General features: G+C 38.2%; 2 protein-coding genes across 8 annotated transcripts in view; one reads left to right on the top strand and one right to left on the bottom strand.

The window, feature by feature from the left end:
• Positions 1 to 10,967, bottom strand: part of LOC139756569 (uncharacterized) — a 198,280-nt gene extending 187,313 nt beyond the window's left edge. Inside the window, exon 1 of the mRNA XM_071676172.1 lies at positions 10,566 to 10,967. Coding sequence (XP_071532273.1) covers positions 10,566 to 10,956 — 391 coding nt within the window. The 5' untranslated portion in view covers positions 10,957 to 10,967. The remainder of the gene's footprint in view (positions 1 to 10,565) is intronic.
• Positions 10,968 to 11,261: 294 nt separating this feature from the next.
• The window catches only part of LOC139756570 (uncharacterized), a 383,673-nt gene continuing 367,434 nt past the window's right edge, over positions 11,262 to 27,500 (top strand). For 6 of the 7 annotated variants that reach the window (XM_071676175.1, XM_071676174.1, XM_071676180.1 and 3 more), the window contains exon 1: positions 11,262 to 11,417. In XM_071676175.1, coding sequence (XP_071532276.1) covers positions 11,281 to 11,417 — 137 coding nt within the window. In that variant the 5' untranslated portion in view covers positions 11,262 to 11,280. The remainder of the gene's footprint in view (positions 11,418 to 27,500) is intronic. The other variant, XM_071676173.1, reaches the window with a different exon arrangement.

Genomic DNA, 27,500 nt, shown 5'->3' with positions numbered 1-27,500 from the left:
AGTAATGGCTTTATTGAATCTTCAGTGGTATTTCTATTTTTACTATACTTCTACTTCTACTAAATCTATTGCTGTTCATATTTCTATGACTACAACAGCCATCACTTTAATGATAATGACTTTGATCATTAGTCGTGAAGATCGCAATCATGTCAACAATTTCATCATCAGTATTGTAATCTTCATATTTGAAATCACATTTATCATAGTTATGATTGCTGTCACAATCACTTTATCATTAAAGTCATTGCTCTTATCATCACTACATTATCATTTCTGTTTACAGAATTCTCATTAGTATTTACATTATCATTAAAAGTTATAATTATCGTATAAGCATTGTGGGTATCATTGTACTTTGCTGTCGCTTCTATTATCTAACAACATTACAACATTATTGTAAGTAGAATTACCCTATCATTCCCGTCCTATAATGCAATGAGAAGTTATTTTGACTAATCACCTTACCATGATCATTAGCACCACTAATGATCGTTACAGTATAATCAACAACACCGTAATGGTGATTATCATCCAGATATCCAATTCAAAACTGCGTCATTTCACTCATAAAGTCACTGAACGAGATAGTAATAAAAAAAAAAGGTAATACAAGAGAACTGCAAGGTAATTAAGTGATCAACCAGTCAAGAAGGTAACTGTCTGCACCTTAGCATGTGGTATTGTAGGTAGAGTACCAGGGTAGCATTCTTATTATATGATTACCAATGGATAGCGTAAGATGGAACGAACATCTGCCCTTGTGCTTGGAATGTGTAAAAGAGTTTATGATGGTCTTTTTTTAATCTCATTCTCTTTTTACCTCGGGAAGATCTTTTAGTGATTATAGTTTCAATGTATGAAACAAGAGATTCTAAGAAATGTAAAGAGGGAGAGAAGTGATAAATATCGGCAAAAAAGAATATATATATATATATATATATATATATATATATATATATATATATATATATATATATATATATATATATATATATATATATATATAAGGAGGAAGCATGAAGAAGTTTGTATAATTTGTGTGTGAGAAGGTCATTATCAGGTCATTCAGTTGCCGTGCCGTCTCCGACGTCATAAAGAAGATTGATGGTACAATTATAATCAAAAGTCAAGAGTGACGCAAATGCGACCAAGAGTCGTGACATTCACTTGAAATTATCACCCATACGGAAGTTTGTGGGATGACACTCTTTTGTTTTCTCATTTAAAGGTAGCGTTTGATTGCGTGTGTCTGTCTGTCTGTCTGTCTGTAGTTGCTAATTTATAAATCGCCTGTTTGTACTGTACGGGGAGAAATGTTTATACTCGGGGGACTCCATCTCTTAAACATTATCTTCTATCATAAGATACTTAAAACATTTGCATGCTATCCACAAGCACTGTATTCTCATTCAGTTCATTCCAGTCATCCACTACTCTTACTCTCTGAAAGTGCTCATTTACAGCATTTTTAACAGTGTCTTTCATTGATTTCATGTTATGACTTCTATTTTTTCTAACCTTACATCTTTCGAAGAACTGAACACTATCTACATCATCAAATTGATTTAAGAACTTCTCCCTTCCATGACGTGCTAATCTAAGGCCTCTAATCTTTCACTGTATCTTAACTCTCTTACTTCTGGCATCATCTTTCCCCTTTAAATCTTCTCTATTACTTCTTTGTTTTCTTTTAGGTGCGATGACTAAAACTGAGAGTCACATTCTTATTTTGGCCTAATGTAGGCTTGGCACAGCTCGCTGAATATTTCCTTATCCATAGAACTGAGCGTAATTCTAATATTTGTCAGCAGAGAATTTGATTCTTTATGTATTCTAGTTATGTGGGACTGACATTTCCATCACCTATTATTCCTGACCTCTCTGTTGTGCTGGCGGGGGCTGCAGTGTCCTCTTGCCTCATTTGGTGTCTCCAGTCTTTTGCTCTCTGTCTGTATTCTCCGTGTTTCTCTCTCTTTCTTTGATCTGTACCCCACTTGACTAAAACTTGTCTTTGATTTTTTCAAATGTGCCTAAGTACCTCTTGCCTAGATGATACCACCTAACCCATAACTGGTAGTTCCCTTACGTCTTGATTATAACAATCAATTCATTTCCTTTCTTTTAAGAACCGGCGCCATTAAACAGTATTCAAAAGATACGTCTTTCACAAGCTCTTTCACACCTCACTCTTTCTTCTTTCTTGCACACAATAGGCTTGATTGAATGTATACCCTTCGAAACCTCGAATATAAGCTTGCAGTGCAGGGAGCTCTTCTCTGCAGCATGTTTTGTATGTGTTTCCTATCTGTGTGTTACGGAGAGAAAGTTTTGATACTCGTGTTGCCCTGTCTCTTAACATTGTATGTATGTACCTTGCCCTTACTCCAGCATAGGCCAGATACCCATTTATCGACCAGTACCGAGAGAAGAGTGAACTCCTAGGTTGGGTGTGGGCCTACTGCCACACCTAGTTTTCGAACCCATGCGAGTCCAAACAAGGGCTGGTTCATGCTGACTCACAGCCAGCAACGCTAACCACAACACCACTGAGCCCCTTGGGTGTGTGTGTGTCTGTATGTGGACAGACTGAAGAGGGATAGATAACGACAGGAACTCTACTTTTGCTAAGGTGCATCCGGAGGTCCACCTTAAGAGATAATGAGCGTGTTCGAGGACGAGGTGATAAATGGGTGTCCGGGAGGTCCAGCTCAAGAGAGGGGGATGTGTGGGAAGAGCGGATGGGAGGAGGATACGAAGGACGGTAAAAGTAAAGGGAAAGAGAGGAGAATAAAGAAGACTCTGCGTATTATGGGAAGATAAAGAGAAAGAAGCGTTAAAAAGAGTTTGAGGAAAAAAGGACTTGTATAAAGGCAGATTTATTCGAGAGGGACATATACAGACAGCATCAGTGATGGAGGGAAACTTATATAGACAAGTATAGTGAAGGAAAGAGACAATTAGACAGATTCAGTGAAGGAGAGAGACATTTTTATAAACAGATATAGTCAAGGAGAGAGACAGATAAACAGATTCACTGAAGTAGAGAGACATGTGTAGACAGAGACAGTGATGGAGAGAGACGTATAGAGAGAGATTTTGTGAAGAGAAAGACACAGAACAGATTTAGTGAAGATGATATAGACACGAAATAAAAAGCAATCTAACATACATACAAACACACCCAGAGGAATCCCAAAAGCAAAAGGATATCATGCACCCCACGAAGAAAAGAGAGAGAGAGAGAGAGAGAGAGAGAGAGAGAGAGAGAGAGAGAGAGAGAGAGAGAGAGAGAGAGAGAGAGACTGCACAGCCAACACGTCAATCTAAACTACATCTCTCCTAATCCTAGTCATCTCAGAGGTGGATCAGGTAACAGGTTAAGGGCGGGCAGGCAGGCGGGAGGAGGAGGAGGGCGTTGGCAGCGGCACCTGTAGCACACACACACACTCACACACACACACACACATACACACACACACACGTATCATCCACCTGGGGAGGAAGGCTGTACTAGGGGGAGGATCCTGCCATTATATGAGCATCAACACCCCGTCTAGTGGGGCAAGAAGGGGGAGCCATAGCATTCGAGCTGACGGAACCTGTTGCTCTATTTTGGTCAAGCGTGTGGCACACGTGCGGCCACGTACGAGCTTAGGGGGGGGGGGGGAGAAGTGTGGGGAGGAGGAGGAGGGGAAGAGGTATGTTCCTGGTGGGGATGGGGTGGGGGGGCGGATAAGTGATTGTCAGATAGGCACATACACACACATACACACACACACACTCTTACAGCCGATTGGCAGCCCAAATTCAATAAACCGTTATTTATTGGTTTATTTATCTATCTATCGATTCATTTATTTATTCACTTTAGACACGCATTATAGAGATAGATAGGTAGATAGATAGATAGATAGATATGTGTATATATATAGACAGATAGATAGATAGATAGATAGATAGACAGATGAATAGATGGATGGATATAGTTATAGATTTATAAGCCTGTGTATGTGTGTGTATGTGTGTGTGTGTGTGTGTGTGTGTGTGTGTGTGTGTGTGTAGAGAGAGAGAGAGAGAGAGAGAGAGAGAGAGAGAGAGAGAGAGAGAGACGTACCCCTCCTCCCCTCAAATATACACGTGGTATTGCATTATCATATTCATTCTTTATTCGATTTTATATAGATTTATCTTTCCCCCCGACGGGAACGCAGCGAGGCCCCCCGAAGAATCCCAGAACGAACGATGTATTTCAGAATGTTTCCTCTCCCCCTCCCCCCTCCCCCCATTAAAGTTCCTCTCACACATACAACGTATGACGTAAGGTCACCGTCTCTAAAGTCAACTCCTGCGGAAATTTATACCGAACAACGTTACGGAGACGCACCCCTAATCAAAACACAGACCGAAATCGTATCCTGTATCTCGTCTTTTGATATCAGTAATAAAGTGGATGTTATACTTAGTATGGTCATGTTGTAAGGATGGCTGATACTTTTACTGATTCTTTATTAGTGTAGGGTTAGTTGACACACACACACCTTCTGTCTTGTTATTATTGTTATTATTAGTATTATTGATATTATTATTATTATTATTATTATTATTATTATTATTATTATTATTATCATTATCATTATCATTATTATTATTATTATTATTATTATTATTATTATTGTTATTATTATTATTATTATTATTATCATTACTATTATTATTATTATTATTATTATTATTATTATTATTATTATTATTATTATTATTATTATTATTATTATCATTATTATTATTATTATTGCTGTTATCATTATTATCATTATTATTATTACTATTATTATTATTAATATTATTATTATTATTATTATTATTATTATTATTATTATTATTATTATTATTATTATAATTATTACTACTAATATTATTCTTTTCATCATTATCGCTATTGTTATCGTTGTTGTAATATTATCAATATTAGTGTTACTTTTATTGAACATCATTATAATTACAAATATCAATATTAATTTGTTTTTGTCATTATTATTATTGTCATTCGTTATCATTATCATTCACAATATTTCTTATGTATATTTTCAGCAATCAAATTAGCTATCATCATCTACATTATATTCAATATTTTGATCATTACAAATATCAGTATTATTCATATGATAACTAACAGGAATGAAGAATTGCAGCTGCTATGATAACATTAACCCTGCTTCCAGAAATAATGATGATAATGTTAATGGTAATGATAATTATTTCAATAATAATAATAATGATAATGATAATGATAATAATAATAATGATAATAATAATAATAATAATAATAATAATAATAATAATAATAATAATAATAATAACATTAATAATAATAACAATAATAATAATAATAATAATAATAATAATAATATAATAATAATAATAATGATAAGATAACATCAGTGATAGTAACAGTTATCGTCATTATCATTATCATCATTGTAGTTGTTGTTTTTATCATTACCATTAGTATTAATTCATCATCATGATCATCACTGTAGTTGTTGTTTTTATCATTACCATTAGTATTAATTCATCATCATGATCATCATTGTAGTTGTTGTTTTTATCATTACCATTAGTATTAATTCATCGTCATGATCATCATTGTAGTTGTTGTTTTTATCATTACCATTAGTATTAATTCATCATCATGATCATCACTGTAGTTGTTGTTTTTATCATTACCATTAGTATTAATTCATCATCATGATCATCATTGTAGTTGTTGTTTTTATCATTACCATTAGTATTAATTCATCGTCATGATCATATTTGTAGTTGTTGTTTTTATCATTACCATTAGTATTAATTCATCATCATGATCATCATTGTAGTTGTTGTTTTATCATTACCATTAGTATTAATTCATCATCATGATCATCATTGTAGTTGTTGTTTTTATCATTACCATTAGTATTAATTCATCATCATGATCATCATTGTAGTTGTTGTTTTATCATTACCATTAGTATTAATTCATCATCATGATCATCATTGTAAAACAATATCAATGAAAATTGTGATAGTTATATGAATCATATATAACAATTAAGATATGTGATTGATAATAGTGGCTACAACGTGAACATCCTCAGTTGCAAGGGAGATCAAATACGATTATGATAAATGAGTGATACTGTGCTAAACACGAGAGCATTATCAACGTCAAAGAATGATAACAACTATAGTATTTAATGGCGTTGAAAACATTCAGAACAACAACATTTGCTAAAAGGAATGATTTAGTTGGCATCAATACCGATAGAATTGATTTTGATAGTATCAAAAATAATAATAATAATAATAATGATAATAATAATAATAATAATAACAATAATAATAATAATAATAATAATGATAATAATAATAATAATGATATTGATAATAATAATAATGATGATAATAATAAAAATGATAATAGTAATAACGATGATAATAATAGTAATAATAATGATGATGAAAATAACAATAACAATAATAATAACAATAAGAATAATGATAATAATGGTATTGATAATTATGATAATAATAATGATAATGTTACTACTACTAATAATAATAATAATAATAATATTAATAATAACAATGATGATAATAATAATAATAATAATAATAATAATAATAATGATTATAATAATAATGAGAACAAGAAAAAGAATATATGATGATTGTATAATAATGAGTATGATAACAAAAATATCAACTGTATTTATAAGACTTGTTTTCATGATTACCAAAACAACAACAACAACAACAACAGCTACTACTACTACTACTACTACTACTACTACTACTGCTACTACTACTACAAAAACAATAAGGATTTATCATTATCATTCTAGAATAATGATATAGGTAGTCACCACAAATGGCATTATTGATGGTAATTACATTGAGATAATATTTACAAAAGAAGTTATAAAACACTTTAAAATGCAACAAAAGGAATAAAACAACATCAACAAGAATGATGATTTTTTTTAGATATATATTTCATATACTATAAGTAATTACTATTATCATTCTCATGTTCATAATTGATAGTGTTAATTACTATTATGATTACTGTCATAACTTATCATGTTTATTCATTGATAATTATGGTTCACCTTCCTTCTCTTCGTTATTATCCTTTTTATCATTATTATTATCGTCTTAATATTACTATTTTCATTATCATTATTATCATTATTACTATTACCATTGTTATTATTATTATCATTGTTGTTATTATTATTATTACTATTATTATCATTATTATTATTATTATTATTATTATCATTATCATTATTATTATTATTATTATTTTTATTATTATTATTATTGCATCATTATCATTATCATGATTATTATCATTATTGTCATTACTATATTGTTACTGCATCTGTTATCATGATAATAGTCTTCATCATTATCAGAACAGATTAAATTATCATGAATCTTAGTATTGTAACTGAAATTATTTTTTTGATCACTGCAAATCATGTAATTACAACCATACGAATAATTTACCTGTTAATGATGATCATAAAAATGGGATATCTGAATCAGATCACAGGCAAAAATTAGTCTCGATATTTCAATTTATTTTGCTAAGAATACGCATCACAAAGATGAATCATTCTAACCACAAATATTACCCAAGAGTATTGATATTGATATAGATTTTGATATTCCTAGGGAATATACTGCTCAATAATCCTTTTGATTAGTAGCTCCAGGATTACACTGCATATAATCTGGATTAGAGAAGAAACTTATTACGGTTATAGACAAAGATAAAGGGAAGGTTAGCTTTACGTAACTGTGGTTTATTGAATTATGATTATATAGACCCCCCAAGAAATATATGAGATTTATTGATCCTCTCCTCTTCTCTGCTTCTCTCCGTCCACAGATATATATATATATATATATATATATATATATATATATATATATATATATATATATATATATATATTCTCTAGCAGATGCCTGTTTTATTATCACTCTATTCTTTTTATTTTCATTTGGAGGGAATGAGCTATTGCTACCAACCCAATTTCATGGCGAGAAAAGGGGGTGTGTGGGAGGGGGGCTAAACTATAGAAGTGACAAAGGGTCAGGCCTCATGACATTTTCTTTTATTTATTAGTATCGAGATCTACCAATCATAAGTTTGTTGTGTTGTTGTTATAACAATAGCCTCCTCTTTTTTTATTTGTCTTTCTTTTACTCGTCATTAGCTTGCCATCCAATAGACAAATTTTATAATCTAACTACGTCCTAGCCTTAGGAAGAACTAATATTTTTTTCTACGTTAATGTTTGGCGAGATGTTCTTTCCATTTTCTACGGGGCTGAGAAGAGGGGAGGTGGGGGGCGGATGGGTAGTGGGGTTGTTGTTATTATTATTTTTCTCTAAAGCACATCTCTTTAGTTTTATGGTCCAGGCCATGTGCATAACACGGCTAGGTACAAACGCGCGAGATACAGTGACATCGTACACCTGGAGTGCAAATGGCGGAGGTAGAATGCTTAAAGCGCTTGTATCGGAGGAGGAGGAGGAGGTGGTGGTGGTTGGGGGTGGTGGTGTTGGTGGTTGGTTTAGGGGGTGGGTGGGTGGGGAAGGGGGGCCTGCAGTGAAGGGCGAGACTTGGCCAGTTTCACACTCTTTCGTTTCTCATTGCAGATTGGATCGGCCCTATCGAGCGGCTGAGGTTCTCGCCACTGCCACTAGATGGCAGCAGCGGCAGCCGAGTGTCAGCACGCGTTTCTGCGGTCAGATGAGTGGCAGCCTCCGAGGACGCCACACCTGTGCTCCCGCTCTTGGCAATAAATGTCACAGCAATTTATCCCTCAACTCCCCATTCCCACACTTTTCTTAGGATAAGGATGAATTAACTTTTGGGCCATCGAAGGGGATAAAGCACACCTTAAAATCTGAACGAAAAGGACCCTCTGGCGTGAGCTATAGAGCCCCATAGGGAAATGTTAGTGTTCCTCCTTTTTCCTCTCGTCTGTGTGACACTTTACACTCGATTCGACACAGCTTCGAACTCTTGATCGATCACGGCCTCCTTTTCATTCCACTTGTCCTCCTCCCGTCCAGCATGAGGAAAAGGGGTAGGGGTTTGATAAGAGGGAAGAGGAAAGAGAGGGAAGAAGACAGCACGGGAGAGCATCTGTCCTCACACTTGTTCCCCTACTGGTGCAGCAAGAGCGGGTCAGTCAGGTGGAGTTTTATTGAGGCAAGGAGACTGGATTCTCCTGTCCTGACCCGCTTTGACACTCGCGCACCGGCTACTGCGGTTTATGGCCGATCACCACTCGTTTTACACTTCATAAATGGTCGGGCTTTAGTCGACCCCCTACACCGGACATGGGTTTTATATAGTTTTGTTTCTCTCTTCTCTCTCTCTCTCTCTCTCTCTCTCTCTCTCTCTCTCTCCTTCTCTCTGTTTCTCACTCTTTTCATGAATGCACATGGGAGAGAGAGAGAGAGAGAGAGAGAGAGAGAGAGAGAGAGAGAGAGAGAGAGAGAGAGGAAAAGAGCATGACACAGACACAGATACACAGACACTTGAGTTATAAAAGGATTTCACGAGAGGTCATGAGTGTGGCTCCTTTCTTGAAGACGTGCAGACAGCGTGCTCTCGACATACTAAAAACAACAGCTCTAGATCATCAAGCATGGCTACTCTCGTGAGGCATATGTGGTCCACTCCTGTCCACATACACACACAGACACTCACACACACACATAAGTATAGAGTTTTAAAGGGATGTGCTAAGGATAGGGAGGTGGGTGGAGAGGGAGAGGTTATAAGTAGTCTGTGTGTCACAGGGATCAGGAAAATGGTGTCGTTAAGGGATTGTGCAACACCTCCTCCCTGCGACCTCTTAAACACTTGTGTTCAACACTACCTCGGACAACTACATGCACTGTGGGAGGGAATGAAAGGCAATGAGACTGCAGAACACTTCCTTCCTTATTTTCCTTCTTGGTTATTCACTGATTAAAATCCTCGTGAGGATATTTTTCTAGGCTTCATATGTATATGTATATATTTTTCTCCTCTCTTTTTCCAGAAAGAGACACACATTGCTCTGCTATAAGTTACACATAGCAAGCTGATATATAGTTCCGGAGACTGTAGGTTTCAAGCACAGGCTATAACTAACACAGACACTGAACTAAGACAACACTCTGAGCCAAGAATTCTTGGGGGGCGAAAGCAGCTCTTGATAAAAGGATTTTCTCTTGCAGGGTATGTGAGGAGAGGAACGTCTACTCCACCTGACGATGGAGAGTTGAGACTCTACGAGACTGGAACAGAAGTGGATCTACGGGTACTCTACGGGAGAGAGGTGGTAGAGACAGAGAAAAAGGAGGAGGAGGAATGGGGGGCGTGCTGCACTACTACAAGAGGAGGAAACTACGTATCTACGAGGACAACTACATAAGGAAGGGGGGTAAACCAGGACTTCAGGAGGAGTTAAGGTTTATTAATTTTTTAAACTAGTTTTAACACCCACCTGTGATGGACATCCATGGGTAACGTGGGATGTCTGGGATATGAGGCGTAGGAGTCGGTTGACTACATGAGTTGAGTGGATTTGTGACATTATTCTGGTGGAAGTATTGGGCCATATTGCTGGTGGTGGCACAGTTCTGCAGGTTGAGACCGTATTGGGACATGTCTGTGGCTCCTGTTTGTGAGTAGCGGCACTGCTTGTCGCCGTCCGTAGTAGCTGTCATCGCGCTGAAGGGCGACATGTTGGTGGTAGCGTTGGTGGACAGCTGATGGGATGTGACACTCACGTACGGATACATGCTTCTGGCTTGCGTATTGTAGTTAACCAGGTTGGCCGCGGCCGACTCTGCCTGATACTTGGGCAGAATACTATCAATATAATTTGAACTCATTGTTCACATAATTCTTCCTCGGTGGTAAACTACTTAGTAACAACTGTGTACACACCAACCTCGACTACCTGTGATAGCAAATGAATCCTTTTCTGAATTAGACACCCGGCAAGAGAACGCAGAGCGGTAAACAAGTCTGCCCAATCAGTAGGTAAGGGAGCTCGGAGAACCAATAAGCGCTCGCCTTGGTCGGACCTTCATTATTAGCGCGATAAGGCCGGGAGGGAGAGCGCGACTACACTCAAAACACTATCGCCATCTGTGGACCAATCGCAGAACTAGGCGGTGAGGCCAGCCAATACGGGCCTCGCCGCCATCTTGGATATGGGCCGAGAGGGCGCGCCGGGTCCAACGCTACACAAACACACATCTCGGGAATCAACGAAATTATGGGAGGCACGCTGCCGGCAGTGTTATTACAAGCGGTCCTCCTCCAGGCTGCCCGCACTGGACTCTAGCAGGTAATTTTAGAGAGTGTATCTAGTGTTATAAGGTGTGGAAGTGTAGCATCTTGGCCTAGGGAGCTAGCGGACCCCCGTCCTCCAACGTCACGCATCTGCTCAGTCCTGCGTCCTCGGCGGGTCCACCACTCCTCCTCCTCCTCCTCCTCCTCCTCCTCCACCTCCACCTCCCCCTCTCCTCCTCCTCCTCCTCCTCCTACGGCTGCTGCTGCTGCTGCTGCTGGTGCTCCTCCTCCTCCTCCTCCTCCTCCTCCTCCACCTTGAACCTCCTCTGCTCCCCCTACCTTTTCGCGGTTCTCTCCCCAGACTCCCTTCTCACCCCACGAGAATTTCCAGAGGCCTAGTGGTCTGCGGTGCCGGCGATAAACCATCAAAAATGGATTAAATGTCAACTCTTGGCTGCTGGTCCGTTCGCGCACTCCATCCTGTCAGTATATGACCCCCGCTGTAAACGCATGACGGAAACCGAATGAAGGAACGGGTGCTTCTACGTCTGCATGATGCCAAAAGATTCCAAGGGGTCCAATTCGCCCCCCGGGCCAATAAAAAGCGGTAGTTTGTTGACCCAACTCATTATTTCGTTAGCGATGTAATTAACACCGTGTCATGTCTTATCGATTTTTTTCCCTCTCTCTCTCTCTCTCTCCTTTGCTCCGGTAATGTGAAAGTTCTTTTGTTTTCGCGGATTTTAATGTAAGATTCATGTTGTATTTATGACGCCTTGCTCGGCCACAGGAGCACCATCGACGGTTCTCCTTTTTATTATTATTATTATTATTATTCTAATGTTAAATGTGACGATATGTGATAAATGAGTGGCAAGTTTTCTCTCTATCTTTGCGGCAAGTGGAAACATATGGCAAAAATTGGTAAATTACTCGAGCCATTGTTTCCTTGCAATATTTATTTATTTTCTTTCATAATCCTGTGATTCTAGGAGGAAATTTTGATTTTTCCCTTTATAACCTTTTAACACTCCTCATCAAGGCACTGAGTATATCCCATTGCTCGAAGCCACCGCGTCATTACACATATTAATATATTTCTTAAATTTACGGCATCAGAATTATTGATTATTTTTCTCCACTTGAATAACTCGCAATATTATTTCAAAATCACTCAAAACTTCACTGTCATATTAGGAAAAATTTACTCGAGTACTGTAAAATAATTTACTTACTGTTGCGACGGTGTAAATTTCAGTGGTAATAGAAAAAAAGAAAATTATGTCACAGTATGGCTTGAATATTGTCCGAAGTCACGCCATTTGGAGAGAGATCATTCACAATATTATTAGCCATTTTGTGCGCATAATTTGCCGGGTCCTCTATCCTCGCTAGATAAATTCGGCAATCCATTTTCCTCACGGATGTTCACGCGAGAATCTCCTTAGAAGGGCCACTTGAGGTGATAAGCGAGGAAATCTATCGCAGTCTAACGTAAAATGGTTGTTGGCGGCGAGCGCAGACATCGCGACAGGTCTCTTGCAAATGGCGCAGGGCCGCTCGCTCACTCCGTCGCTTCGACAAATCCACGTTTCCATCACAGCCAGGCACATTACTTCACTACACGTTCGATAAACATTTGAACACATTTATTGTCCGTCTATTTACAGTCGTGGCGTGAATTATCTGCCGTCGGTACACAAGCGAGAGTTTAAAATGTTTCCAAATCCGCGGCAAGTGGTCGATTTCGGGGAGAGGAATATTGCCACTCAATATTAGTTTTGATTTTCTTTGTAGGTCGTGATGTACGGCGCCACGATCAATAAGCCTTTGACCACGTAACCCAAGGCTTGTCGTGGGTGTAAGGCAGCCAGGAAGACCACTGGAGGAAGCGAGAGGGAGGGGGAAAAAACACACACACACACTAACTCCATCCTTGTAGACCAGACTAACGTGGTTATATAGCGGGAAGGCGTATCTGATTTGGGGATATTGGGGGGTGATGTTTGGGGTTTGGTCAGGCCCGGATTTCTGGGGCCTAGGCCTACTGATTTGAGGGTAGGCTTAGTTTTTAAGATGGTCAGCAACGCAGTGAAAGGGTTATTGCGGCCAGACGTGACCAGTCTACGCTTGTCGGTGTCTGTGTGCGGTGAGGGAGGAAGAGGGAGGAAGACACACTCACACACACAGACTCCCCACATCTAAGCCGCTCGATCTGTCGCATCTCCGACGCTCGGCAGAGACACACACACACACACACTCTCTCTCCATCGCTCCTGTTTTAAGCTCGACTACGACCTCCTTACGACATATCAGGATGGATTCCACAGTGTCAGTGTCACAGACGACTGTTCTTTCGTTCGATTCCGCTACGAGATCAAGCGTAGGGGGTGTGTGAAGGAACTCAAGAGACCAGTGGAAATTATATAAGTTCTTTAATTGATCGTATTCCCACTAGTGCGTAGCTCTGGCTGCCGTGCGAACGCAAGCACGAGAAAGTCTCCGGGAATCTAGTTCACCCCTAGGCTCCGTCTAAGCGGCTTGCACCACACAAAAATTTTTTTAATAATCGTCACAGTACAAACTGGATCCGTGAGAGACATCCACGTGCGAGATGGACTGTCGGAGAACCTCAGGAAATCGTCAGCGGAACACCATCTCCGGCTGGTAAGTAGATCTCGAAGGATTGCTGGAGGGTTCCCCTAGCGGCAGTGGCACTCTGGGTGGCTAGCGATGGCAGCGGCAGCGGCGGTGTGGTGGCGGCGGCGAAGACGTCGGCCACACTGCCGTGCCGGTAGTGACAGTGTCTTGCACTGGTAACCGAGGCACTGCCGCATGTTGCCCTGCTCTTGTCGAGCCAGTCCAAGAGTCACTGTGACGATGAATATATATATATATATTTTTTTTTTATCAGGTCGTCTGCAGACGAAGTCTTGAGGTCGTAGTGTCGTAGTAGGTAAGGGGGGCGGCTAGGGGGGGCCGCCCCCTCGGTCGTGGTGGTGGTGGTGGTGGTGAGGGAGGGTAACTAGCCTCCCTCACCACCACCACCACCACCACCACGACCTCACTCACAAGCACGACGGATCATCCACACGACGGGATCGGTTGAGGGAGTAGGAGTGTCTGGGGGTGTTTGCACACTCTCTCTCTCTCTCTCTCTCTCTCTTCTCTCTCTCTCTCTCTCTCTCTCTCTCTCTCTCTACCCACAACCCCCTTGCCGCCCCCCTCCTCTCCCTCTCCCTTCACTCACACTATCGAAGCACTGAGAGCTAACTAACTCGCCTTGGTTCGAAATCCTCTGTATATATCGGACACACACACACACACACACACACACACACACACACACACACACACACACACACACACACACACTCACACACACACACAGCCTGACGGCGAGGGTAGCCAACGGGCTTTTGCGAGTGGATGTCGATGGTGCAAGCTGGAGGGCTGGAGGGTTGGCGGTGGTAGTGGTGGTGGAGGTAGTGGTGAAGATAATGATACTGGTGGTGCTGGAGAGATGATGATGGGGGGGGCGACGGCGGGAAGGGGGCGCAATGAGGTAAGGGGAGGTGTGTAAGGAGTGTGTGTGTGTGTGTGTGTGTGTGTGTGTGTGTGGGAGGGGTTTGTAGCAACATGAGGAGGAGGAGAAGGGTACCTGTGTCGCAGGAGTGAAGGAATTTGAAAGAGGGGGAGGGAGGGGTAGGGGAGGGGGAGACAGACAGGGGGAGAGAGGGAGAGAGAGAGGAGGGGGGTGAAAGAGAGAGAGTTAGTGAGTGAGAGAAGGAAAGAGGGAGAGTTGCGCAAATACTTGAGAGAGCTTAGAATGACGGCCGCCCTCTCCCCCCTTCCCCCTTCCCCCCACCACACACCTTCCTTCCCTCCACCAACACACCCCCCTCCTCCTCCCCCTCCTCACTTGTGCCCCCCCTCACCCCCACCACCACCACCACCACCACCCCATACCCCTTCTTAGGGGGGCGCCCACCCCCTTCTCCCCTCTCTCCCACCTCCTGTGGAACTGCTAAGGAACTGTGAGGACTAATAATCTTGCAAGTGTCTCCACTCCTTGCGTTCTGCAGCAGCCAGTGCCTCCGTATTCCGCTGACCTCACTGACCTCCAGGTCAACCATCTCCCACGTCTTCTTGGCGGGGAATTTGAGGGAAGGAAGGGAGTGTGTGCAAACGGAAATGAATCAAGAGTTTATATATATATATATATATATATATATATATATATATATATATATATATATATATATATATGTATACATATATATATATTTCCCTTGCGATGGACGGTGTGTTTCGTTACGTTATGCTTTGCGTTCGACGAGTGGGTGACGTGCATAGAGTGGAGGTGGCCTCCAGCGTAGGTGACGAGGCACAACATCATCACGTAACATCTTCGCACCTTATCCCAAGCGCTTCCGGCGTGATGTATATTTGTGTACTGACTCGCGATATAGACGTATCTATTCCCATCATATATATATATATATATATATATATATATATATATATATATATATATATATATATATATATATATATATATATACATATATATATATATATATATATATATATATATATATATATATATATATATATATATATATATATATATATATATTTTACGAGTGCGTTTGTTTGTGCATATTGTGGATAGTGAGTGTCTGTGTCATCGCTTCATGTTGATTCTTACACGCGAATCAACAGGAAAAAAAAAATTTTAAGTCGATTTTTTTTTTCCTTTCTTCGTTCTTCACACTCACGAGGGGGTATGAACGGGGTCAGTTTCGTCGACGCCCTTAGTGCTGCCCGTCACTGCGCGCGTGAGAATCGCCATTGCTGGAAACAGCAGCATTGCTCCTGCAAAGGCTAGCGATGGGTCATTCATCCTGTCGCCGATTTAAGGCTTTTGACATCCCCAGCCAGTACCCCTCAGCAATGCGTCTCGCATTTTCGATTTCCGTGTTATATATATATATATATATATATATATATATATATATATATATATATATATATATATATATATATATATATATACATCAACTGGATTGAATATTCATATTTTCTTAACACATGCACATGCATTACAGAAATATATACCTCACGTCTTGCAATCGTTAATAGAAACTGACGTATTAAGTGTTGCGTGGAAGTTAGAATTGAGGATGCGGGTCGCCAACCTGTACAACGTCTTTACTTCTTTTAATATACAGAACGAGAGTCGGTGGCCGTAGACGCCTACATTAAAACCCTCAAAAGTACTCTCACTTTGCTTGCAAGAAATTACAGCAAGCGCTTGTGAATCTCCGACAGCCCCTGGAATTTAGGTAATCACACCCAACCATCCCGTACAAGCAGATGCTTGAAGCTTAGTGATGAAAAAGAAAAAGAATTTAAGCCAACCCAAGCATATAGGAAGGGGGAGGAACCCATCTGGATAGGTCAGAGAAAAGAGCGGCGTAGCTCTCATTCTCAAGATACCAGTGAGGATCAGTGGTAAAAGTGGCAAATATGGTGAATATATATATATATATATATATATATATATATATATATATATATATATATATATATATATATATATATATATATATATGTGTGTGTGTGTGTGTGTGTGTGATCGCCGTTCAAAGTTCTCGTTTCCTGACAGGATTTTTCTTAAGCTTGCATTGAGGATAATCTCATGTGGCCAAGGTTTGCAAATGTGAATGACTAGGAAGGTGATATAGAGGGAGTGACTTTTCCAATCAAGCGTTTGAACGGTGAATCAACTCCCACTGCTGGGAATATTTTACATATATATATATATATATATATATATATATATATATATATATATATATATATATATATATATATATATGTATATATATATATATATATATATATATATATATATATATATATATATATATATATATATATATATATATATATATATATAATCTTTACCACGAGATCGAAAAGGGGTAAGAAAAAATTATGAAAGTTTTGGAACATATTATAGATAATTTAATACCCAAAAATTTAATTAACAAAAGAAGCATAAAAAGATTTAACGCAAACGAAGTAGTGTGGTAGTGTTCTTTATATTTTTTTTATCCCCACCCCAAGTTCCTCTTCCAGTTTAGTCTTCAATGCTACATTGACGCGTTATATACTTTTTTCTTCTTTTTTTTTTTTTTGCTTGCGGTAAGCGAATATTACTGGATTGCCAACAACGCGATCTTTAGAAGACAGAGAGAAAAAAAATCACAATTATAGTAGGGTTCGCGAATAACTAGTGACACAATCATTGCTGACGAAGAAATAGGCAGTGGTTTAAGATATATTTGCACATGAAAATTATACAGAAAAAAAAGAAGAATCGGACATTCAGAAGCTTCAAATAACAGCAATAATGAACAGCTAATAAATAATAATGATACCTGATAAAGAATAAAATCAAAATCTGATAAGAGACCCAATAAAAAAACATATAATCATTCCGCAATTTCTATTTCTATTTCTTACAGTGTAAAGAAGGTAAGAATAGAAAAAGAAAATTGTGCATTAAATTTCAAAGATGCATAAGGTAAATAAGAATTGTATAAACAATCTCTCTTGTGTCTGAATTGTTATTCATTCATTCATTCGGGCGCAAGAATATGATTTGTACGACGGGAATGAATGAAGGTGTTTTGCACACATCACACCTCGCTTATCATTATTATTTATAGCCAACGTATCTTACCCTGTCTGTGGAAAAGAATCTATGAAAGAATATTGTTATACCTTGTATCATACATTGTATATGAAATATATTGTCTATAAGATGATATTATCATACCTTGTATCATACATTGTATATGAAATATATTCTTTATTATATGATATTATCATACCTGCTTTATTATGGTGGGTATGATAAAGAAAGTGCAGTCATTAACTGTTATTTATTGTTGTTACTAACATTATTGTTATTATAATTGTTATTATTATTACTTTTTTCTATTATCATTTATATTATTATAATTATCATTATCGTTATTATTATTATTATCATTATTATTATTATTATTATTATTATTATTATTATTATTATTATTATCATTATTATCATTATTATTATTATTATTATTATTATTATTATTATTATTATTATTATCATCATCATTATTATCATTATTATCATTATTATTATAATTATTTTCACTGTTATTTCTATCATTGTAATCATCATCATTATTGTTATCTTTGGTGTTTCTCTCATTGGGGTTGAGAAAAAGAATGAGTTCTACGCTTGGCTCGGGCGTCTGGGTAGAGTTCCAGTGCTGGTGAGAAGGAAGAATTCTCTTTGCTCTATCCTAGGTGATCATTGTTAAGCAAGTTAGTTTCATTTGACGAAGGAGGAGCAATGATTACGCCTTCTTTTTCTGTTTTAGTTGAAGGGATATGATTAATGAGTTTATTTTGTTGACGGAGTATGTTCAACAATTATTTATGTTTTAGTGGATTTGATGTGATTAATTAGTCAGCATTACTTTTACTGTGGACGGAAGATGATTTCTGGTTACTCACTGTGTCGGTTTCATGTGATTAATGATTAACGATTAAGCAATATGCCTTTCAAAAAAAGAGAAGGAATATGATCACTAACTATGTTTGCTTTTTAGGAGAAAAACGATTGATAATTCTTAGGGGTGTATTGCGAAATTCGCTTTGAAATATCATTGTAAAGATTCTTCAAAGTATTTTTGCAGACAGTATTTAGAAAATGCTTTTGGGACCTTACCATTTGAGTGAACATTTTTCAAATCCTAAATGAAGAGAAAATTATATTTTAAGATAAAGAATATGCGTCAGTTTGTTATGATTTTCATATGTAATAATACATAGATTATAATCGAATTATATAATTTTTTCTATTGGTCTTAAAGAAGATTGATTTCAAGAATTATATTTCGATCTTAGTAAAGAAAAAGTATATATTGTGGGTAGTTCTGATGTCGCGGATTATTTTCAGTATTTTTACCCTTTTTTTTCGCCCGTAAAGCAAATTACAGTGTATTGCACGAGGACTGTTTTCCTAAATAGTTTTAAAACTTTTGCTCGCTTTTATAGTCAGTTCGGATGATCTTTTCTGATATGGCACCTTCCAAGAGGCTTTCCCGTTTCTTTTCTCTTTCTTCTCCTTCTTATTCCTCTCATCAGACTTTCCAGATTGATCACACTGGTATACAAAGCTCTAAGGAGCCCTGTCAGGAACTGTATGAAAGAGAGGAATAAAGTTAACCTTGCAATAAAGATTCTAGCGTAGTTAGAAATGCAAAACTATCTTCATTGGCTCTCAGAGAATCTTTAAAGAGATTCGTACGAAGCCACGTTTAAAAAGCTTCCTGTAGAGACTATGAATGGTATATAAAGGTTTGGAAGACAGATCCTGTTAAATGGTTTCTAGGCATTATTCGCAAGGGCTCGTCATTTGTTTTTAGGTGGTTCTTGAATGGCTGACATATAAATGACAAGAAGCCTTTAAAGACCGCCTATTGGGTTTTTGAACAGTTGCTGAAGGGTTTCTTAAGGAGAACTGAGTCTTTCCACAATAGTAGAATAGGACTTCCTTGGGTCTAATGATTTTTATAAGGTATCAAAATGTAGCTAAGTGTTACCAGACGGTTATTCAAAGATCTCGTAAAAGAATCCCTTTACAGTTCTTACAGGATCTTCGAAGAATTCAGAAAGGGTTCTTAACTCATAAAATCTACCTTTATGATGTATTCAGAAGGATCCTGAAAGCCTAAGAATTATCATCAAAGGTTACTTCAAGTATCCCTAAAGAGTGCCAAGAAAACCGTTTGAGGGATTCTGACTATCTTAAGAGTTTTAAAAACTTTTACAATGGTTTCTAAGAGTTTAAGGATACTTAAAGAGCTCCAAAAAATCTTTAAGGTACTTCTAAGAATCCTAAGAGACTATCTAGAGTCGCTGCAATGGTTTCTAAGAGTTAAAGGCCTCTCAAAGAGTTCCAAGAGGATCCTATAAAGGTTTCTAATAGTCCCAAGAGTTTTTAGGAATCTCCAGAATGGATTCTAAGGGTTTTCTTAAAATGTAAACCAGACGGCCTCTGTCTTAGACAAAACGTCAGGAACTTTGCCACTTTGACTTAGTCACCGTTTAGAATACTGAGGGAAAGTTTCTCTGCATTTCCCCTCTGCTGGTATATATATCTATATATTTATATAAATAAGGCCAGCCATAACTCCATCTTAAGGGATGGGTCTAAGTCTTCGGCGAAAGTTATTGTCTACTTTGAAAATTACTTTCGTAAGTCGTCAGTCAGCGGCAATGTGGGATTACTGAGTTTCTCTTTTTACTTAGATCTTTTTCCCTCTCCTTTCGTTTTACGATATTTCTTGGGGTTCGGAAGTTGGTGCATTCGGAAGCTGTTTGGGGTCATCCGTCTCTCCTCGGAGTTCACGCCCGTTATCTTGCACCGCTTATGCAAATACGTCTCAGGTATGTGTGTGTAAAAGCTGAGAATTACGATCATAACGTCAGGGGTGTTGCTTCGACATTGGGGGCAACCTGTCGAAATTCAATCATTTTTTCCTCCTTTTCTTTTCTTTCTTCTTATTTCCCTCTTCCTCCTGTTATCATTAGTTTATAGACCTTTTATACGTTATCGAATGGACGTGTTTATAATCGTTTAGCAAGAAGGAGGAGGAGGAAATCATGGGGTTATATTAGGAGGCCAGATAACAGTCTATGACGAGCTTATCTTGTGGAGGATAGCACATGAGAGTACATTGGAAAGGCAGATAACGGGAGACCTGATTTTCCATGACGAAGTCATCTGTTGGAGGAAAGTACATTGGAAAGCCAGGTAACTATGAAGACTTGATGGTCTGTGACTACGTTATCTGCTGTTTATCTGATTGCCTAATCTATGTAGACGGAAGCAGGAGGGAGGCGTGGGAGGGAAGATAGTTGTAGGGTATGAAGAGGCGGGGGGGGGGGGGGCGGTAGACAAGAGAGAGAGAGAGTCAAGAAAATCACCCTCTTCAACGGGAGATTTAGGACCATTTGGAGCTGAGGAAAATCATCATATCCATGACCTGGAACACTGCAGTTACTTCAAACGATAATAAACAGTTTCTTTTCCTCAGTATCTGTCTCTAGAATCGCAAAAAATTTCATAACATGGGTCTTATCGTCAGGTGATCAAGACCACGTCCTCCTTGTCTTATCTATTTCGCTTTTTTTCCAGTGAAGACGAGCAGAGGGGCTCGAATATGCCATGTACGTGGGATGAGTGAACAGTCTCACGACCTTTTTCGTACACTGTGTCGCCCCTTTTTCCACCCTCCCTTAACTTCTCCATCTCTCTTAGTTACACCCCTTAACTTCTCCATCTCCCTCGGCTACGTCCTTTAACTTCTCCATCTCCTTCCCTTCTGACTTTTACTGTCTTATTTCCATCTATGTAGATTAGGAATTTAGCTTAGTACTACTGTTCTCCGGCGAATGATCTCGTCACAGACCATCAGGTCTTATCTTATCTGTAATTCCCATGTACTGTTATGACCGCCATTCGATAATTTCGTCATAGACCATCAGGTCTCATGCTTCCTATCCTTCCCATCTGTTTCCCATCTTTCCCATGGTACGCTCCCCCTCTCATAGCTTCGCTGTTATCCTCCTCTCATTCTTCTTCCTTACTTCCTTAGATTCATGCATCCTTCCCCTTCCTTAATTTCTCCTCATTCGCCTTGAGTTCTCTTCTGTCTTTTCCAAACCTTAACTTTTCATCTCCAATCTCTGCTTCGCCTGCCACTCTCACCCCTGTCTTGTTTCCTTTAATATCCCTTCCACATTGTCCATTCTCATACCGTCATATCTTCCTCCTTATTCTTCTACCCAACTCTCTCTCCAACTTTTCTAATTCCCCTTTTCCTCTCGAGGCGCCCTCCTCTTCCCCCTATACGATCAACTCTTTCTTATTGCTCTTCTGTTGATGTTAAACTTATTATCTTCACTTTCTTCTATCTTTTCTATATGTACTGCCTGGCTATCCCTAATCTCCAAATTTCCCCGCCATTCATGTGCACTGTAAGCTCTCTTCGTTATCCCGGATGGTACTGGGGAGTATAAACCAGAAGACCCATTTATTAATAGCTTTATCTCTTTGGGGTTATCAATTGATTGTCAGAAATGCAAGACGTATATAGTTTATTGGAGAAAACATATATGATTTTCAAGCGTCGCTCAGTGAAACCAGTTTTGTATACAGGCGAATGGAAAAATAAAAGGTGATCTTCAATTACAGAATTACTGGGGTCCCCCAAAAAATCATCAGATAGTCGGACAATTTAACGATCTATCATGCAACCAAGCAGTTTAGGCATCGAGTGATCCACGAAGCAGGTATTAAACCTACAAAACCTTTAGGCAAACCTCGAAGCCTTGTCCCTTAGATACAAGTGATTGCTGAAACTGTTAAGCAAGACACTAGAGCAACATCAACAAAAGAATAAAGAATCGGATTACGTAAGGTGTCAGATCTTCCTTAAGCACCTGAGGAATCTTAATGAAAAGCCAGAAGGAAATAATATAACAACAGTCCAATCGTCAATGAAGGGTTGGATAACCTTTACGCAAGCCAGTCGGGACGGCAAGACATGAATCGAATTACCGAAAAGCCGAGTTAAGGAGTGTGTACCCTATTTCTCCTTGTCATGGCCCTGTGGCTCCACCTATTACCCTTTCCTCGAAGCCTTTTTTAAACTCCCTCACCATCAAGACACCAGCCAACCCTCTCCAGTAGCTTGATGCTCCCTAGTTCTTTATTCTTTATTTCTGTATTCTATTTATATCCGTGTCTTCCCTTCGCTATCTCGTGTAGCACCCTTTATTACATGATTGTCTCGTCTTTATTCTCTTTCCTGTCTGATACTCTACTCTCTCTTTTTCTATTTCTTTTATGTCTTTTTTTATCTTACTTTCTGTTGGACTTGTTACTTATTCATTTCTGTTTTACCGTTACAGTTTCAAGGTAGCTCTCTCTCTTCATTCTTCATTTCCATGCTTCCTCTATCAGCTTCATTACCTTGTTCTCTCTCTCTCTCTCTCTCTCTCTCTCTCTCTCTCTCTCTCTCTCTCTCTCTCTCTCTCTCTCTCTCTCTCTGTCTAAAAGCCCTCCTCCTCCTCTTCCCCTTCCTCTCTTTTCCCCCACTGCTCTTCTCCTCTCACTCCTCTCCTCCTTCCACTCCTCTCCACCCTCCTTCTCTCCTCTGTCTCTCCTCTTCTTGTTGTCTGGGCGTCAGACTGGGAGAAGGAGGGGGGGGGGGGCTGAATCGCCCATGAATCTGGGGCAGATGTGTGCTATCTCTACTCCTCACGTTATATAGAATTTTGGGAGTTCCTCCGCCTCTCGCAGCAAGGCCCCCAGTACTCACTGTTATTTCACGTGGGTTAAAAGATTCATGTACCGGACGGAAGGTGATTTCTGAGGGAGGAGGATGGTAGAGGGTGTCGGGCTAAGAGGGGGGAGGGGTAGATGAAGTGAGAGACAAAGAGACAGACGGACAAGTTAGAGTAACGTGTGTCCAGTGTATCTGACAAATCCCTCCTAATACTTGACGCATTTACTGGTCACGCATGTATCTCATGGTGGGTTTGTGTGTCTATATTGTATCTCCGTTGAGAGAGAGAGAGAGAGAGAGAGAGAGAGAGAGAGAGAGAGAGAGAGAGAGAGAGAGAGGGGGGGGGGGAGTTTTCCTGAGGTACTTCGAGGTAATTGCGTAAGGCTCGGCGTATGACTGAGTCTGTGGCATCTCTACGTCGGGGTAGGGAGAAAGGTAACGAGAGTAAGGGTGGGGTTAGGGAGGGAGGTTGGTAAAGAGAGAGAAAGTTAGTGGGTTAAAGAGGACAGAAAGGGAGGGTTAGATTAGATACCCGTTGTGTATAATTTGCATAGGGGTGTATTAACGCGGTGTGTATATATTACACAGTGTGTGTGTGTGTGTGTGTGTGTGTGTGTGTGTGTGTATACGTTTTGAATTGGGGTAGGGAAATAGGGGTAGAGGGAAGGAAGGTCGTATGGTCAGTGTAATTTGCTCTGGTGTCTATTTGTGTATTAGGTATTTGGGAGAGAGAGAGAGAGAGAGAGAGAGAGAGAGAGAGAGAGAGAGAGAGAGAGAGAGAAGACAAGAAGAGGAGGCGGGTAAACAATTGTAAGATATTTACTGGCATAACGTAGCACAAAAATAGAGGGAGTGTGTTGTTTAATCAATCCATCAACTTCTATTCCCATAATGTTACCTATAATTTGAACCAAACGAATTACCTAGTAGATTTTGTATTAATTTGCATATCTAATGAACTTCATAGCCCATCAGTGGGATGGGGCTGCCGCGAGATAAGATTTACAAAATAATATTTACCTCTATCATACAACACAATTTACCCAATATTCAAGGAAAGAAGAAGGATCAATTTACATTATGCTTTTTTTTTTTCCCCCGAAGAAAAATGGAAATCTATAATTTTTCTAAATTTTTAATATGCTTTATAAGTAAGTCATTTTGGTCGCTGCAGTCACACGATAAAAATTGTTTATGCCTATGAATACATCGCAAAGAAAATGGTAATAAATTTATTCGCATTTTAACTCTGGTTTTTCGGGAACCTCCCCTCCCCCCAAAAAAAAAAATCCACTTCGTAACCCGATAGTTTGGTAGTTGGAAAATCCAAGGCCGTTATAGATAACAAATAAATGGTTTATCATTGTAAATAACATTCAGGTGTACGGTAGTTATCATTTATCAATGTAAGAGATACACCGAGTGACTGCAAGTAGGTGAAAAAAATTTTAAGAAAACGTTTACAGTGTAAATTCTATATTGTAAATTCAACAAGAAAGCCAAGAGAATTTCTTCATTATATATATATATATATATATATATATATATATATATATATATATATATATATATATATATACATATATATATATATATATATATATTATCCCTGAGGATAGGGGAGAAAGAATACTTCCCACGTATTCCCTGCGTGTCGTAGAAGGCGACTAAAAGGGGAGGGAGCGGGTGGCTGGAAATCCTCCCCTTTCTTGTTTTTTTTTTTTAATTTTCCAAAAGAAGGAACAGAGAAGGGGGTCAGGTGAGGATATTCTCTCTAAGGCCAGTTCTCTGTTCTTAACGCTACCTCGCTAACGCGGGAAATAGTATGAAATAAAAAAAAATATATATATATATATATATATATATATATATATATATATATATATATATATATATATATATATATATATATATATATATATCTGTGAGTAATACTTCACTTGTACTTAATAGATATTGCGTTATTCTCGCAAAGTCACTGTCTAGAAGACATATATTTGTTGTCCTTTCCCGATGAAAAAGAATATATATATATATATATATATATATATATATATATATATATATATATATATATATATATATATATATATATATATATATATATATATATGTAAGTAAACTGATCATAAAAAGAATGCATTTATAAATATACAATAACCTGCGACTTTCGAGTATATTAGCGCTTTTGTGTAAACTGAAAATATATCAGCGGAAAATACCAACACGACCCGCACATTTTTCCCTAATAATCTGGACGATAATATATCGAAATATAAATCCTGAGAACACAACAATAATAACAGACTCAAAGCTCAAGGAACCCGGCATCATCACCGGCAATATAAAACTGCAAATAAATGTCACATTTTTTTTTTTTTTTGTCTATCAGTTCGTTTCGAAATTCGAAATGATTTCGTATGTGAGATAAATATCCCTCAAAGAAAATCAAAGGACTTTCTTTCTCTCTACTCTCTCTCTCTCTCTCTCTCTCTCTCTCTCTCTCTCTCTCTCTCTCTCTCTCTCTCTCTCTCTCTCTCTCTCTACTAATATAAACATTTCAGAAAGCGGCAATCGTAGGTAAAGGAACCCTTTTATCCTATCCGGATTCATTGACAGAACAGACCAGTTCGATTAGAAAATGTGTTAATGGTTGGATGACACTTAGTGTCAATCGGAATGCGGTAGAGGGAGTTGCATTACTTAGTCTCTCCTGCCCCAAAGAATTGCACGCTCAACTTAGGGAAAGGAAGTGGTCAGAAATAGAAAACTAAATACGATAATGGTATTAATGATCATAGTTGCAGAAATGATTTTGTAATAATAATAATGATAATATAATAATATCAATGATAACAATATTAACTATGGTCACACAAATGATTATAATGATGATAATGGCAATAATGAAAATAATAATTAGTGATAATAGAAAAAATACTACTACTAATAATAATGATAATAATAATGATAATAATAATAATAATAATAATAATAATAATAATAATAATAATGATAATAATATTGATAACAATGCTAGTAAAAATAGTAATAATGATAATAATGAAAATAATGATAATAATAATGATGATAATAATGATGATAATAACAATAATAATAATGACAATACTAGTAATAATAACAATAATTATAATGGCCCAGACTCTTTATCCATTTCTTCACTCCTTTCTAGATGCCTAAGATCAAACACGATCGTATAATTCCCTCTTACGTCCACACACACACACACACACACACACACACACACACACCTATGTCTCAATACACGAGATGGACAGACACTTGAAGGAAACTCTTATTTGCCATCGCTTTATGGTGTTTAATGGCGCCTGAGCGAAGCTCTGGTGTTCTCCTAAACCTTGCGGAAGCCGAGAGCATTTTGACTGGATGGTCTGAAGGCAACTCAACACAAGTGAGTGATTTAATGGAAGACACCTGAAGTTTAATGTAATGCTTGATGCTGGCGAGTTGGTCTAGCCTAGCTGAGGGCTTGATGTCTGTCTATCTATCTATCTATCTTTATCTATCTATCAATATGTCTATCTACGTCTCTCTCTCTCTCTCTCTCTCTCTCTCTCTCTCTCTCTCTCTCTCTCTCTCTCTCTCTATATATATATATATATATATATATATATATATATATATATATATATATGATTATATATTGTGGAATAAATGGATGACAGATATTG

This window comes from Panulirus ornatus, chromosome 22, assembly GCF_036320965.1.
Source record: "Panulirus ornatus isolate Po-2019 chromosome 22, ASM3632096v1, whole genome shotgun sequence".
NCBI classification, from domain to species: domain Eukaryota; kingdom Metazoa; phylum Arthropoda; class Malacostraca; order Decapoda; family Palinuridae; genus Panulirus; species Panulirus ornatus.
This window is presented reverse-complemented; position numbering and strand designations above follow the sequence as displayed.